The 16,045-nt window shown below is 33.8% G+C and overlaps 1 protein-coding gene across 2 annotated transcripts in view; it reads left to right on the top strand.

Moving 5' to 3' along the window:
* Positions 1 to 16,045, top strand: part of CERT1 (ceramide transporter 1) — a 128,566-nt gene that overhangs the window by 65,299 nt on the left and 47,222 nt on the right. For both annotated transcript variants that reach the window (XM_082650090.1, XM_082650089.1), the window contains exons 7-8: positions 6,975 to 7,132; positions 11,280 to 11,372. In XM_082650090.1, the coding sequence (XP_082506216.1) occupies positions 6,975 to 7,132; positions 11,280 to 11,372 (251 nt within the window). The remainder of the gene's footprint in view (positions 1 to 6,974; positions 7,133 to 11,279; positions 11,373 to 16,045) is intronic.

Raw genomic sequence — 16,045 nt, 5'->3', positions numbered from 1 at the left:
CATTCAGTTTTTTCTGTAAGAGGCTCTAGTAGCACTTAGTCAGCTTTAACGTCATTCAAAACAATTTTGTTAGATTGTATGTGACAGCTGGCATATCAGCGTGCATTTTAAAAAAGATTTATCAAAATTGGTGAAATTTTGTGTAGTCATTTTAATATTAAAGATGGAAGAAAAACAACATTTTCAGCATTTTATGCTGCATGTCAAGAAAGGTAAAAATGCAACTGAAACCCAAAAAATGATTTGTGCAGTGTATGGAGAAGGTGCTGTGACTGATCGAACACATCAGAAGTGGTTTGTGAAGTTTTGTGCTGGAGATTTCTCGCTGGACAATGCTCCATGGTAGGGTAGACCAGTTGAAGTTGATAGCAATCAAACTGAGACATTAATTTAGAACAGTCAACGTTATACCACATGGGTAATAGCCGACATACTGAAAATATTCAAATCAAGTGTTGAAAATCATTTGCACCAGCTTGGTTATGTGAATCACTTTGATGTTTGGGTTCCACATAAGTTAAGGAAAAAAAGACTTCTTGAACGTATTTCCACATGTGATTCTCTACTTAAATGTAATGAAAACAGTCCGTTTTTAAAACAAATTGTGATGGTGATGAAAAGTGGATACTGTACAATAATATGGAACGGAAGAGATTGTGGGGCAAGTGAAATGAACCACCACCAACCACACCAAAGGCTGGTCTTCATCCAAAGAATGTGATGTATATATGGTGGGATTGGAAGGGAGTCCTCTATTATGATCTCCTTTTGGACAACCAAACGATTAATTCCAACAAGTACTGCTCCCAATTAGACCAACTGAAAGCAGCATTCGATGAAAAGCATCCGGAATTAGTCAACAGAAAACGCATACTCTTCCATCGGGATAACCCAAGACTGCACATTTCTTTGATGACCAGGCAACAACTGTTACGGCTTGGGTGAGAAGTTCTGATTCATCCGCCATATTCACCAGACATTGCACCTTCGGATTTCCATTTATTTTGGTCTTTACAAAATTCACTTAATGGAAAAAATTTCTGTTCCCTGGAAGCTATAAAAGGCACCTGGAACAATTCTTTGCTCGAAAAGATAAAAAGTTTTGGGAAGATGGACTTACGGAGTTGCTTGAAAAATGGCAGAAGGTAGTGGAACAAAAGGGTGCATATGTTCAGTAAAGTTCATGGTAAAAGTGAAAAATTTGTCTTTTATTTTTACTTAAAAACTGAAGGCACTTTTTGGCCAACCCAGTATTTTTTATACACTAGAAATGAAGAATATGAAGATAAAGTTAAGGAAATAGTTTTGTTTATAACAGCATCAAAAAGGATTAAATACCTAGGAATAAATTTAACAAAAGAAGCACAAACCTTATATTATGAAGACCACAAAACATTATTGAAAAAATTAAAGAAGACCTAAATAGATGGAAAGATTTGCCCTGTTCATGGATCAGATGACTTAATATTGTTAAAAATTCAGTATTCCCCAAATTGACCTGTAGATTCAATCCAGTCTTTACCAAAATCCTAGGTAGGATTTTCGCACAAGTGGACAAGCTAATCCTAAAGTTCATATGGAAATACAAATGACCCAGAGTAGCTTCAACAGTCTTGAAAAAGAACAAAGTAGGAGGACTCACACTTTCAATTTCATAACTTACTACAAAAGCAACAGTAAAGTATAGTTCTGGCATAAGGAAAGATATATAGAACAGTGGAATAGAATTGAGAGTCTAGAAATAAACCCTCACATTTATAGTAAAATAAATGTGACTTTTCACAGGAGTGCCAAGACAACTCAGGAAAAAAGTCTTTTCAACAAATGGTGTTAGGCAGCTGGATATCCATATTTAAGGAATGAAGTTGAACCGCTACTTCACACAAACACAAAAATTAACTCAAAATGGATCAAAAACCTAATTAAAAGAGCTAGCACCATAAAACCTTAGAAGAAATATAGGAGTTAATCACCTTGAGCAAGGCAAAGCTTTCTTGATTTTTAGCAAAATTTTAAACTTTTGTGCTCAAGGAAACTATCAAAAAGTGAAAAGATAACCTACAAAATGGGAGAAAACATTTGCCAATCATTTATCTGGTAAGGGATTTGTATTTAAAATACATAAAGAACTCTTACAAATCTATAATAGACAAATATCTCAGTTCAAAAATGGGCGAAGCATCTCAATAGACATTTTTCCAAAGAAGATATACAAATGGCCAGTGAGCACCTGAAAAGTTCCTCAACTCATTAGCCATCAGGAAAATGCAAATCAAAACCACAGTGAGACACCACTTCACACCTATTAGGCTGGCTGTAATCGGAAAGAAATACCATAACAAGGTGTAGCTGCTTTGGAAAACAGTGTGGCAGTTCCTCAACGTATTATACATGGTGTCACCATTGGACCTAGCAGTTCTACTCCTAGGTATATATTCAGGAGAAATGAAAACATACATCCATATAAAAAGTTGTACATGGATGTTCATTGCAGTATTATTCATAACAGTCAAAAAGTGGAAATAACCCAAACATCCATCCACTAACGAATAGATAAACAAAATGGAACATTTTTTAGCCATATGAAGGAATAACATACTTGACATGTGCTGTAACATGGATGAACCTTGAAAATATTATGCTAAGTGAAAGAAGCCAGTCACAGAAGACCACTCATTGTTACTTTATATGAAATATTCAGAGGCAAATCGTAGAGCAGAAACTGTATTAGTGGTTTCCTAGAACTGGGCAGTAGGGTTGGGGGAAATGGGAAGTGACTACTAATGTATGTGGGATTTGAGGGGATGGTTCATAAAAATGTCCTAAAGTTTGATTGTGATGATGCTTGTACACTCTGTGAATATACTGAGAATCATTTAATTGTATGTGTTAATGAGTGAATTTTATGCTGTGAAAATTATATCTCAGTAAAGCTGGTATTTATAAAAAGACTAGGGAATTCCCTGGCAGTCCAGTGGTTAGGACTCTTGCTTTCACTGCCGAGGGCCTGGGTTCAATCCCTGGTCAGGGAACTAAGATCCCATAAGCTGTGTGGTGCAGCTAAATAAATAAATAAATAAATAAATAAATAAATAAATAAATAAAATGTACACTTAAATTTTTTAAAAAGTGTAAATAAATTCACTGACTTAGTACTGTTCAATTTTTTGGCCTCTACTTTTTCTTGGGGGGAGGGGGGCACACCATGCAGCTTGTAGAATCTTAGTTCCATGACAAGGCATTGAACCTGGGCCCTCAGCAATGAAAGCACAGAGTCCTAACCACTGGACTGCCAGGGAACTCCCTGGCCTCTACTTTAGATTAAATCAATCTAAAGTCAGAAATTTCCTACCCCTAAACCCTTATTTCTAATGATTAATTGTATTAATTACATGTCAAAGATGGCTACTTGCATGGATTTTTTATATCTATTATATTTTCCAGTTGTTCCCATTTAACTATATTTTTAACCATATTTTCTAACCAATTTTGTAACTTGTATTCCAGTTTTGTAAATAATATACAAGAGCATATTGTCATCTACTATATAAAATAATGACAGTAAATATTAACTAATCTGTCAAATCAAGGTATACTCTTGATGAAACTCATTGAGAGGCAATTTAATGTTAATGGAACATGCATTACTCTATGAAACATGATTATCATCTTGTCCTTTTCTCCCACATAGTCTGTGTACAGATGCGCATACATTAATTGTCTAAATGAAGAAGTTGGACCAGCCACAGATCACTTTTCATTGTCTTTCAGCTCACAGATTTTTCATGTGAGAATATTTTAAATTTAGTTTTTTAGCCAACTGTATCTTACTTTGTTAGAATAATCATATCTATAATAGACCAGTAGTCCCAAACCAGTTGATTGTTGACCTTAGTACAATTAATAGCATGGTCATAGTCTTAAGCCATGTTTCTTCTTTATCATAGTAGACAGGTGGGAGATTTAAACAAAGTTGCCATCCTGTATGTCCAGAAGGACACAGTCATTTGGAATATTTCAGGTGGGGAAATGAAAAAATCCTCACCACAGAAGCTCAGGATTCCCCCTTAGGTTGCCTACTATTTAAATTAGTGTTTGGGAGTCTTAATGAAATGAAAGGATTACAAATCTCTTGGCTTCTGTCAGTATTTGTTTTTATTTTTGACATGTTGATGTTAGCTTCGGGGTTTCTTGATTTTCTGAATGTTACCACCTTTAAAAGAGTTTTGAACTGTATAATGTCAGTTCAACTAAAAGAACTATAGATTTGAATGATAATTTTAAGAGCTTAAGTACTTAAAAATCTAGATTTATAGATTATTTTATAATATCTTTCATCTCTGCCCTTCATAAGCATGGTTACATTCACATACTTTCAACTTCCTTTTGCTACAGTGTATCATTTTCCCAGAAGAAACTAAGGCATGCCACCTTGTCTCTTTAAGATCTTCTTTCCCTTGTGATCAGCTGAGACATTTAGATGAGTATACTCATCTAAAATTATTGAGTACTTTGGGGTTTTGCTTAAGTTTTTCCATCAAGATTAATGTAGTTCTACAAAATAAGTTATAAGATACTTAGAGCAAAAATCAAAGTAACCAGTACTTAGAGGAGCCCAGTGGATGACAAATTAAAATGAGGTTTTGTCTTCATGACCTTCATTTCCTAACAGATGTAACATGAGAGAAATTTATTTCAGAGACCTTACTCTGTTTGAGACACTTACTTTCAACTGTTTGAAAGTTTAAAAATCTGTTACATAACCCTTGTATCATTCTGAAAAGGATTTGAGGGTGACAGCTTCTGAAAGTAGTTAAGTGCAGCTGAGGAGGTACATTTCTAAAAGTTTTTTCAAAGACATTTTATGTTGGTCTTTCATCTTGTACTGACTGTATATAAATTAGCAAACAGCATGGAGGACCCATTATTACAATGGCACACATCCTCATATATAGGACACAGATGACTTTAAGTTTCTAAGTTGATTATTTAAAAAAATCGTAGTTTGTAATAAAACATCAGTCTTGGTAAGAATGGTAGAAAATAGTGATAGGAAGGATCTTCAGAAAATACCAGAAAAAGAAAATAGGTTTTAAAACAACTTTACTGAGATATAATTAACACGCCGTAAACTACATATTTAAAGTGTACAGTTTGGTAAGTTTTGATATTATCAAGAAGCTGTCACCACAATCAAGACCATTATTATGTCCATCGCCCTCAAAAGTTTCTTCCATCCCTTTTGTCTTCCCTTCCTCCCTCCATTCTCAAACAACCACTGATTTTTCTGTCACTATAGATTAGTTTGCATTTTCTAGAATGTAATGTAAATGAACTCAGTGTTTTTGCCTGATCGCTTTCTCAGTTTGAGATTTCTCGTTGTTGTACGTATCAGTATTTAATTTCTTTTCATTGCTGAGTAGTGTTCCCTTGTATAGATAACAACCACAGTTTCTTCAACCCATTCGTCTATTGGTGGACATTTGGGTTGTTTACAGTTTGGGGCTATTATAAATAATGTTGCTGTGAACATTCACATACAAGTTTCTTTTATGTACGTATACTTTATTTCTTTGGGCTAAATACCCAGAGGTGGAATGGTTGAATCATATGGTAGGTATGTATTTAACCTTTTAAAAATCTTCCAAGCTGCATTTCACCAGTCATATTTATGAGAGTTCAAGTTCATCCAAACCCCCACTAACACTTGACGTGGTCAGTCTTTTAAAATTTTAGTCTTCTAATAGATGCGTAGTGGTACTCACTGTAGTTTTAATTTGCTTTTCCCTAGTAACTAATAGTATTGAGCATCTTTTCATCTGCTTATTTGCCATCCTGATCTCTTCTTTAGTGAAATGTGTGTTCAATTCTTTGGTTCAGTTTTTAATTGGGTTATATGTTTCCTTATTGTTGAGTTTGAGATTACTATATTTTGCATATTATAATACAGAATATGCCTATATTAATGTATAGATAGATAAAGGATATGTCCTTTATCATACATATTCTGTGCAAAGGTTTTCTCCCAGTCTGTGGCTTGTCTCTTCATTCTTTTTTTAAAAAATTTTAAAATAGATATTACATGTATTTAAGGTGTCCAATATGATGATTTGGTGTACATGATGAAATGATTACTGCAGTCAAGCTAATTAATGTATCTCTTCACAGTTACCATTATTTTATTAACTGTAGGTTAGCTCTCTAGACTGACTTATCCTACATAACTGTAACTCTCCTTCTTTTAACAATGCCTTCAAGAGCAGAAACTTTAAATTTTGATGAAGTTTAGTTTGTCAGCTCTTATGGATTGTGCCTTTGCTGTCGTATCTACATATGAGTTTTTAAAGTTTAAAGTATCATTATTTCATTTAAAGAGTTCTATTGAAAAGGTTTCTTATTAACTATAGTATAAGATATTATGCTCTCTTATTTGTATCTTATGAGTTTTAAGATTTTTCATTTAATTCAAAGACTAACTTTGAATTAAAATTATAATATGTAAACAGAAGAACTGTTTAATGTGTGCATTGGTCCCCAAATTATATTTGGACATTTATTTAAATTTTAACATATTACTTTATTCATTTTCGCAGTTTCTTTTCAGATATTTGTTAAATTCAGGATTTCTCAAAATGTAAGGTAGTTCTTGCCATAATTAGGTCTCACTCTAGGCTGTCTTGAGTGTTATTATTAAAGTATTATTCCACCTACCAGTTTCTTCACTGGGTGCAGCATAGCAAATAGATTTCAGGAAACAGAATGCAGAAAAAAGGACTTGAGAGTACATATGCTGTCACAGGCCTCTTTGCTCATAGAGATGGATGCAAATTTTAAAATGTTGGCCAACAGGAAGGAAATTACAGTTTGAAAGTCTGCTCTGTTGTGATAGTTTTCTAAAAATTTTCTAATTTTAAGTTGTGCTGAGGAATGATTTCTTTGTTAAAAAGATTTTTAGTGAATAATTTTTTTTTCAGTATTTCCACATGTAACACCAAAAGGAATTAATGGTATAGACTTTAAAGGGGAGGCGATAACTTTTAAAGCAACTACTGCTGGAATCCTTGCTACACTTTCTCATTGTATTGAACTAATGGTAAAACGTGAGGACAGCTGGCAAAAGAGACTGGATAAGGTAAGATTTGTTTTTCTTCTTTGTAAAAAATAGTCAGATTTTGTTTGTTTATATACTGATCGAACATTTAAACCAAACTAACTTCTTAGGGAAAAATCTATTGGATTGAGAGAAGTAGCAGGTGGTACTATTCCTCTGAAACTTTGTGAGCATCTTAAACTCATTTTTCTAATGAGATTCACCAGTTATGTATTTGGTTACTGTACAATATGCATTCTTCATTGGATTTTAACATAAAAGTTTTTGTAATGGTAACAGTAATGCTTTGGAATAGAAGTAATGAACCATTTGACATTTCCTAGCTTTATTGTATAATACATGAAACTGTACTTAAGTTATATGAACTACTAAAAACACCAATTTATAAAGTTAAATATTAACTTATTGCATTCATGGCCATGTATGTTTTCCAAGGTCATTGTGATATCCTTTAACACACATTTTGTTATTCCTTGAACATTTGCCTTATGTTCACCTTTCCCACCTTTGTTTAAACTGCAGCACTGATAATAATAATATGAATCTTCAGTTGCGAGTGTGAAGTAGAATTTGGCTCAGTGAATTCATTTAGTAGGAAAACGTTTGTTTATAGTTTAACATCAATAAAATCTTAGAACCAAAGCATACCTTAGAGAATTTAGTCCAATGCCATCATTTTATAGAAGCAGCAGCTGAGGCCCAGAGACTTGTCTAGAGGTCTTAAGTAGCAGAATAAGAAGAATTTTACTCTTCTATATTTCAGCTCTGGATATCAGGGCAGACATCAATCAGAATCTTATCATTCATTAATGAGTCATATTGCTTGTGGAATTTGGAGGTCTTATCAATGTGAACAGAACACTAAGGAAAGCAATGTCATCATTGATGTAATAGCAGAATGGCTACAGGATTTAAACAGCACTGTATGTTTAAGAAGGTCCCCATGTTTAAAGAAAAGAGAATTGGTCAGAATTCTTACGTGCATGTGAGAGTAAGCCAGGTTGACTAGCAATATGTATTCTTTTAAAACAAGCAATGAAAATGTCCATTTAAGGTACACGCAGATACTTCATTATTATTTTGGAGTAGAACTGTTAACATTGTCATAGATTTCAATTTTGGATCAAATTCAATTTTTAGAAGATTCTCTGTTCACACAAAAAAATAACACAGAAAACAGGACAATCCCTTAAATCCATTAGACTAATTGTTCAGGAGAATCATTCAACTTATCCAGATTAGCTTATTCAAAACTTTTTGGCAACTTTCTCTTAAGCTCCCCTCTCTTCAGTCTACTTATCCTTCACTAAAGGATCATCATCTCTAGTCATATGCTCTAACCACACTGCCTTAAAAAATTCATTAAAAATAAGACATGGCTTCCCCATCTTTTTGTCAATCAGATTTCTTATTTGAAAGGGATGTGTACTTGCAGTTGTCTTCAATGTTGGTAATCTTATCCATTCTCTTTCTTTATTGGGTAGCAACAAGTAGACTATACCAAAGGATCTGTGAAAAAACAGTTTTGTTAGACCACATTTAACCAAATAACAGTCACAAAAGATAGTAGTATTAATTGAAATCTGCAAATGGCTGTAATTTGTAATCCTTTTCCAGGTCTATCTGATGTCAAATCTTATTTACCTTTTCCACCATAATTTTCTTCTCAAGGTTGATATAGGCTCCTAGTTACATTTTACAGGAAATGTAAGTCCGTGTGTGCATACACAGTATATACATATATATTCAATGTGTGTGTATATACATGTGTGTATATATACATATGTGTATGTGCATACATACATGTATATATACACGCGCTGTAAAGATTAGGAAGTTCTTGAATAGAGAGAGTTGTTTATCAACAAACATGTCTTTTAGGTAATTCATATAATTGAGGAGGAAAATACAGTGTTAACAATATGGTTTACTTGAAATTGTTGTTTTATTCAAGAAGTATTTATATGCTTGTTGTGTGCTAGACTCTAAGCTAGAAATGAGAAAACAGTAGTGTACAGGAAACCATTTTTCAAGGAGCTAAAAATCTAATGAGAGTGATTAAGTAGGTGATAGGTGATATAATAATAGCTATTGAATAGCTGTGTACCTTTTATGTAGATTTCTAATATATGTTTATGTATATAATAGATATACACATACAATAGATGTGTATAACATACAAATCTCTAATAGTTCTCTGATTTTATGTTTAATAGCTCTTATGTACATTTCTAACGTCATTTCCATTGTTCTTACAGCTAAATGATTGAATATTCTTAGTTACCTATAAAAATAATTCTTTCTTTTCTAGAAGAAGTGTACTTAATTTTTAGCCAGTCGTGTCCAGGAAGACCAAAAATTCTAAGATTAAACAAATTTTAGTTGTTAAGAATGTTAATAAGAAAAAAATTATTCATTGAAGATGTTTGCTTATATTAGTGGATTTACAAGTGTGTAATTTCACGTTTTTTCGCTTTCCTTGAAATCATTTTAATATTATTGCTGTGTTGTGTGTTTTTGTTTTGTTCATTTTTTTAAATTAAGGTTTAACATATATACAGTGAAGTATACCAATCTTAAGTGTACTGCTTGATGAGTGTTATACACATGTATACTTCCCTGTAACCACCACTCAAATCAAGATGTAGAACTTTTATAGCACCTCGGAAGGTTTCTTCATGCCCCGTCCTAGTCCATGCTGTACCAGTACCTCAAGAAGTGACCACAGTTTTAACTTATACAGTCATAGATTAGTTTTGCCTGTTCTTGAACAGCATGTAAATGGAATCATACAAAATATACTCGTGTGTCTGGCTCGCTCCTCCGCCCCCTCAACACTGACTGTGAAGTTCATTCATCTTGTAACTTTTAGTGGTAGTTTATTATTTTTTATTGTTGTATAGTATTATTGCTGTATGCTGTTCATTGTGTAATGAATTTTCATTGTATGACTTCAATTTGTTTTTTCCTTTTTCCTGCTGATGGACATTTAACTTTTTATATTTTGGCTGTTGTGAATAAAGCTGCTGTGAGCATTCTTGTACGTATCTTTTGGTGGATATATGCACTCTTTTCTCTTGGGCACATACCAAGCAGTAAAATTATCTATTCACGAGGTATATGCTTAGCTTTAGTGGGTAGAGGCAAACAATTTTCCAAAGTGGTTATATCAGTTTATATTCCCACCAGCAGTAGATGAGAATTCCAGTTGCTCTTCACCCTTGACAGCACTTGGTATTGTCATTTTTTTTTGTGGGTGATTTTTTGTGTTTTTAAATTTTAGCCATTCTGATGGGTCTGTAGTCCTGTTTTCTCTTCAGTACACAAAAATCAGTTAGTCTTTGGGCCTACTGAACTAATTCATTGATTTGCACTAGCTTAATTCAGGTAGGGTTTTTAGAAGTAGTTAAGCTCTGGGTGAGTTCGGTGTGGACTTTAATTTAGCCCTTTAAATATTTGAGGTGAGGGAATAAAGGCATTAGGTTCTTTATAAGCTTGTAGGGCTTTAATATCACATTTGACTCATTGTAGTCCATTGTTGTAAAAAAAAAGTTTGAGGTTGGTGTCAAGGCCAGCCTTTTTACATTTTGTCCTTGGATCTTTGCGCAAACTCTTAGAGCCATAGAACCTGTCTATAAAAGGAGAAGGTTAAAGTAGAAATCTAAGCTCTTTTTCAGCTCTAAAATAATTTTAACCAGCAGTTGGAAAGTATAAGAAAGGTATCTTTCTTTAGAATATCTTTTTGCATTTATTGATTCTACCAATAATTGAGTTATTTTCTTCCTGGCATCCATTACTTGACTTTTTGTCTGTAACAAAATTAATTTAGCTCCTACTGGGGGAAACAAACACGTGAATATATATTGTAGGCATTTCTCTGGTGCTAATTTATCCTTTTTTTTTTTGGTTTTTTGAAGTGTAGACACTTTGGTAATTACTTAATCCATTTAAATATATAACCTACCTATAAGGCGATCTTAGTGGTATTTTAAATGGTAGCTTGTATGTGATATATGGCCCAGAAAAAAGTGTTTTCTTGGGCAGAAGAATACTCATTTTTCACAGAAGTGGAGTTATTTTGGGGCCAAGTTATAAAATTTTGATGAAATGTAGAGAAAATCCCACTTGACTTGATAAATTTTTCACTTGCTTTTCTTTTTTTAAATAGGAAAGTGAGAAGAGAAGAAGAATAGAGGAAGCATACAAAAATGCCATGACAGAACTTAAGAAAAAATCTCACTTTGGAGGACCAGATTATGAGGTATGAAGTTATGTTTTTGGTCTTAGAGAAACATGTAGCAGATATATATATATGTATTTATATATATGTATATGTGTATATATATATATATCACAAAAGTGATTAATTTTTACATAATACTTTACTTCTAAATGTTTTGAATATTTCATAATGTATCTATGCTAGGCTTACCCTGAAACAGAATTTTTTCTTTTTCACCTACAAAGCTTTAAAGGGCTTTAAAAGACTTATTACTAAGGCCTTCTACTTTATAGGACAAATTTTTGTCTCCCCTGTTAGGGTGATACTTACTGATATTACATTCGAATTCTTTTTTTCTTTAATTTTATTATTTGAAATCTATAGATGGTTTATTTTATTTTATTTTTTGGCCACTCCATGAGGCATGCGGGATCTTAGTTCCCTGACCAGGCATCGAACCTGTTACCCCTGCATTGGGAATGCGGAGTCTTAACCACTGGACCACCAGGAAAGTCCCTAACTCTTTTTTTTTTTTTTTTTAAAAAAACAAACAAAAGCAACCTACAGAGGAAGAACCTGAGAACTTTACAGGTGAAAGATTTTAGGCTGTGCTGTATACTGTGAGGTCTTCTCCATAGCAAAGCATGAACTGTTCAAATTGCCATGCCTTTATGTTTGGAAAATGTCGGAAACCAGCTTCTTTTCCCTGTTGGTTATTTGTTAAGCAGTTAGTAAAATCTGCCTCTCCATATACAAACACATACAGGAGTGGCAAGGAGTATCGTTGACATAGAAGAAGAATGGTAAAAAAGTTAGACTGTATTTAAGAAAGCAGAAGAAAAATTTCCTGCCATTTTTATTCTAGAAAGGAAAAAATAAGACCTGCTATTGACAATATTTTTTACGTTGGAATTGATTTCCAACTGTGAAAATCCATAGTATGAGACTTGAGCGGTAATTTTATTTTATTTATTTTTAAAATGTATTTATTTTTAATAGATCTTTATTGGAGTATAATTGCTTCACAATACTGTGTTAGTTTCTGTTGTACAACAAAGTGAATCAACCATACGCATACATATGTCCCCATATCCCCTCCCTCCCATGCTCCCTATTGCACCCCTCTAGGTCGTCGCAAAGCACCAAGCTGATCTCCCTGTGCTATGCTGCTGCTTCCCGCTAGCTAACTATTTTACATTCGGTAGTGTATATATGTCGATGCTACTCTCACTTCTCCCCATCTTCCCCCTCCCACCCCATGTCCTCAAGTCCATTCTCTATGTATACATCTTTATTCCTGCCCTGAAACTAGGTTCATCAGTACCCTTTTTTTTTTTTTTTTACATTCCATATATGTGCATTAGAATACGGTATTTGTTTTTCTCTTTCTGACTTCCTTCACTCTGTATGACAGACTCTAGGTCCATCCACCTAACTACAAATAACTCAATTTCATTCCTTTTTATAGCTAAGTAATACTCTATTGTATATATGTGCCACATCTTCTTTATCCATTCATCTGTCGGTGGACATTTAGGTTGCTTCCATGTCCTGGCTATTGTAAATAGTGCTGCAGTGAATATTGTGGCACATGTCTCTTTTGGAATTATGGTTTTCTCAGGGTATATGCCCAGTAGTGGGATTGCGGGGTCATATGGTAGTTCTGTTTTTAGTTTTTCAAGGAACCTCCATACTGTTTTCAATAGTTGTATCAATTTACATTCCCACCAACAGTGCAGGAGGGTTCCCTTTTCACCACACACTTTCCAGCATTCTTTGTTTCTAGATTTTTTGATATTAGCCATTCTGACTGGTGTGAGGTGATACCTCATTGTAGTTTTGATTTGCATTTCTCTAATAATTAGTGATGTTGAGCATCTTTTCATATGCCCCTTGGCCATCTGTATGTCTTCCTTGGTGAAATGTCTATTTAGATCTTCCGCCCAGTTGTTAATTGGGTTGTTTGTTTATTTTCATATTGAGCTCCGTGAACTGTTTGTATGTTTTGGAGATTAATCCTTTGTTGTTTCATTTGCAAATATTTTCTCCCATTCTGAGGGTTGTCTTTTTGTCTTGTTTATGGTTTCCTTTGCTGGGCAAAACTTTGAAGTTTAATTAAGTCACATTTGTTTATTTTTATTTTATTTACTCTAGGAGGTGGGTCAAGAAAGATCTTGCTGTGGTTTACGTTAAAGCGTGTTTTTCCTGTGTTTTCCTCTAAGAGTTTTATAGTGTCTGGTTTTACATTTAGGTCTTTCATCCATTTGGAGTTTATTTTTATGTATGGTGTTAGGTAGTGTTTTAATTTCATTCTTTTACATGTAGCTGTCCAGTTTTCCCAGCACCACGTATTGAAGAGGCTATCCTTTCTCCATTGTATGTTCTTACCTCCCTGGTCATAAATTAGGTGACCATATGTGCATGGGTTTATCTCTGGGCATTCTATCCTGTACCATTGATCTATATTTCTGTTTCTGTGCCAGTACCATACTGTCTTGATTACTGTAGCTTTGTGGTATAGTTTGATGTAAGGGAGCCTGATTCCTCCAGCTCCGTTTTTCTTTCTCAAGATTGCTTTGGCTATTTGGGGTCTTTAGTGTTTCCATACGAATTGTAAAATTTTTTGTTCTAATTTTGTGAAGAATGCCATTGGTAGTTTGATAGGGATTTCATTGAATCTGTAGATTGCTTTGGGTCATATAGTCATTTTCACAGTATTGATTCTTCCAATCCAAGAACATGATATATTTCTCTCTGTTTATGTCATCTTTGATTTCTTTCATCAGTGTTTTATAGTTTTCTGAGTACAAGTCTTTCACCTCCTTAGGCAGGTTTATTCCTAGGTATTTTATTCTTTTTGGGGGGATGGTAAATGGGATTCTTTCCTCAATTTCTCTTTCTGATTTTTCATTGTTGGTATATAGGAGTGCCAGGAATTTCTGTGCATTAATTTTGTATCCTGCAACCTTACCAAATTCATTGATTAGTTCTAGTAGTTTTCTGGTGGCATCTTTAGGATTATCTATGTGTAGTATCATGTCATCCGCAAACAGTGGCAGGTTTACTTCTTCTTTTCCAATTTGTATTCCTTTTCTTTCTTTTTCTTCTCTGATTGCCGTGGTAGGACTTCCAAAACTATGTTGAACAAGAGTGGCAAGAATGGACATCCTTGTCTTATTCCTGATCTTAGAGGAAATGCTTTCAGTTTTTCACCACTGAGTATGATGCTTGCTGTGGGTTTGTCATATATGGCCTTTATTATGTTGAGGTAGGTTCCCTCTGTGCCCATTTTCTGGAGAGTTTTTATCATAAATGGGTGTTGAATTTTGTCAGAAGCTTTTTCTGCATCTACTGAGATGATCATATGGTTTTTATTCCTTAATTTGTTAATATGGTGTATCACATTGATTGATTTGCATATATTGAAGAATCCTTGCATCCCTGGGATAAATCCCACTTGATCATGGTATATGATCCTTTTAATGTGTTGTTGGATTCTGTTTGCTAGTATTTTGTTGAGGATTTCTGCATCTGTGTTCATCCATGATATTGGTCTATAATTTTCTTTTTTTGTGATATCTTTTTCTGTTTTTGGTATCATTGTGATGGTGGCTTCGTAGAATGGATTTGGGAGTGTTTCTCCCTCTGCAATTTTGGGGAAGAGTTTGAGAAGGTTCAGTCTTAGCTATTCTCTAAATGTTTGATAGAATTCACCTGTGAAGCCATCTGGTCCTGGGCTTTTGTTTGTTGGAAGATTTTTAATTATGGTTTAAATTTCATTACTTGTGATAGGTCTGTTTATATTTTCTGATTCCTCCTGGTTTAGTCTTGGAAAATTGTACTTTTCTACGAATTTGTCCATTTCTTCATGGTTGTCCATTTTATTGACATATACTTGTTTATAGTAGTCTCTTATAATCCTCTGTATTTCTGTGGTGTCAGTTATGATTTCTTCTTTTTAATTTCTAATTTTATTGATTTGTATCCTCTCCCTTTTTTTCTTGATGAGTCTGGCTAAGGATATGTCAATTTTGTTTATCTTCTCAAAGAACCAGCTTTTAGTTTTATTGATCTTTGCTATTGTTTTCTTCATTTCTATTTCATTTATTTCTGCTCTGATTTTTATGATTTCTTTCCTTCTACTGACTTTGAGTTTTCTTTGTTCTTCTTTCTCTGGTTGTCTTAAGTGTAGGGTTAGATTGTTTATTTGAGATTGTTCTTGTTTCTTGAGGCGAGATTGAATTGCTGTAAACTTTCCTCTTAGAACTGATTCTGCTGCATCCCATAGTTTTTGGATTGTCGTGTTTTCGTTGTCATTTGTTTCTAGGTATTTTTTAATTTCTTCTTTGATTTCTTCAGTTATCTCTTGGTTATGCAGTAGCACACTGTTTAGCCTCCATGTATTTGTGTTTTTTGCAGTTTTTTTCCCCTGTAATTGATTTCCAGTCTCATAGCGTTGTGGTCAGAAAAGATGCTTGATATGATTTCAGTTTTCTTACATTTTCTGAGGCTTGATTTGTGACCCAAGATGTGTTCTGTCCTGGAAAATGTTCTGTGTGCACTTAAGAAGAAAGTGTATTCTGCCACTTTTGGGTGGAATATTCTATAAATATCAATTAAATCTATCTAGTCTATTGTGTCATTTAAAGCTTGTGCTTCCTTATTTATTTTCTGTTTGGATGATCTGTCCATTGGTGTAAGTGATGTGTTAA

Source organism: Grampus griseus (assembly GCF_964374135.1).
Source record: "Grampus griseus genome assembly, chromosome: 3".
Lineage (NCBI taxonomy): Eukaryota > Metazoa > Chordata > Mammalia > Artiodactyla > Delphinidae > Grampus > Grampus griseus.
The sequence above is the reverse complement of the archived record's forward strand: the minus strand, read 5'-3'. Positions and strand labels throughout refer to the sequence as shown.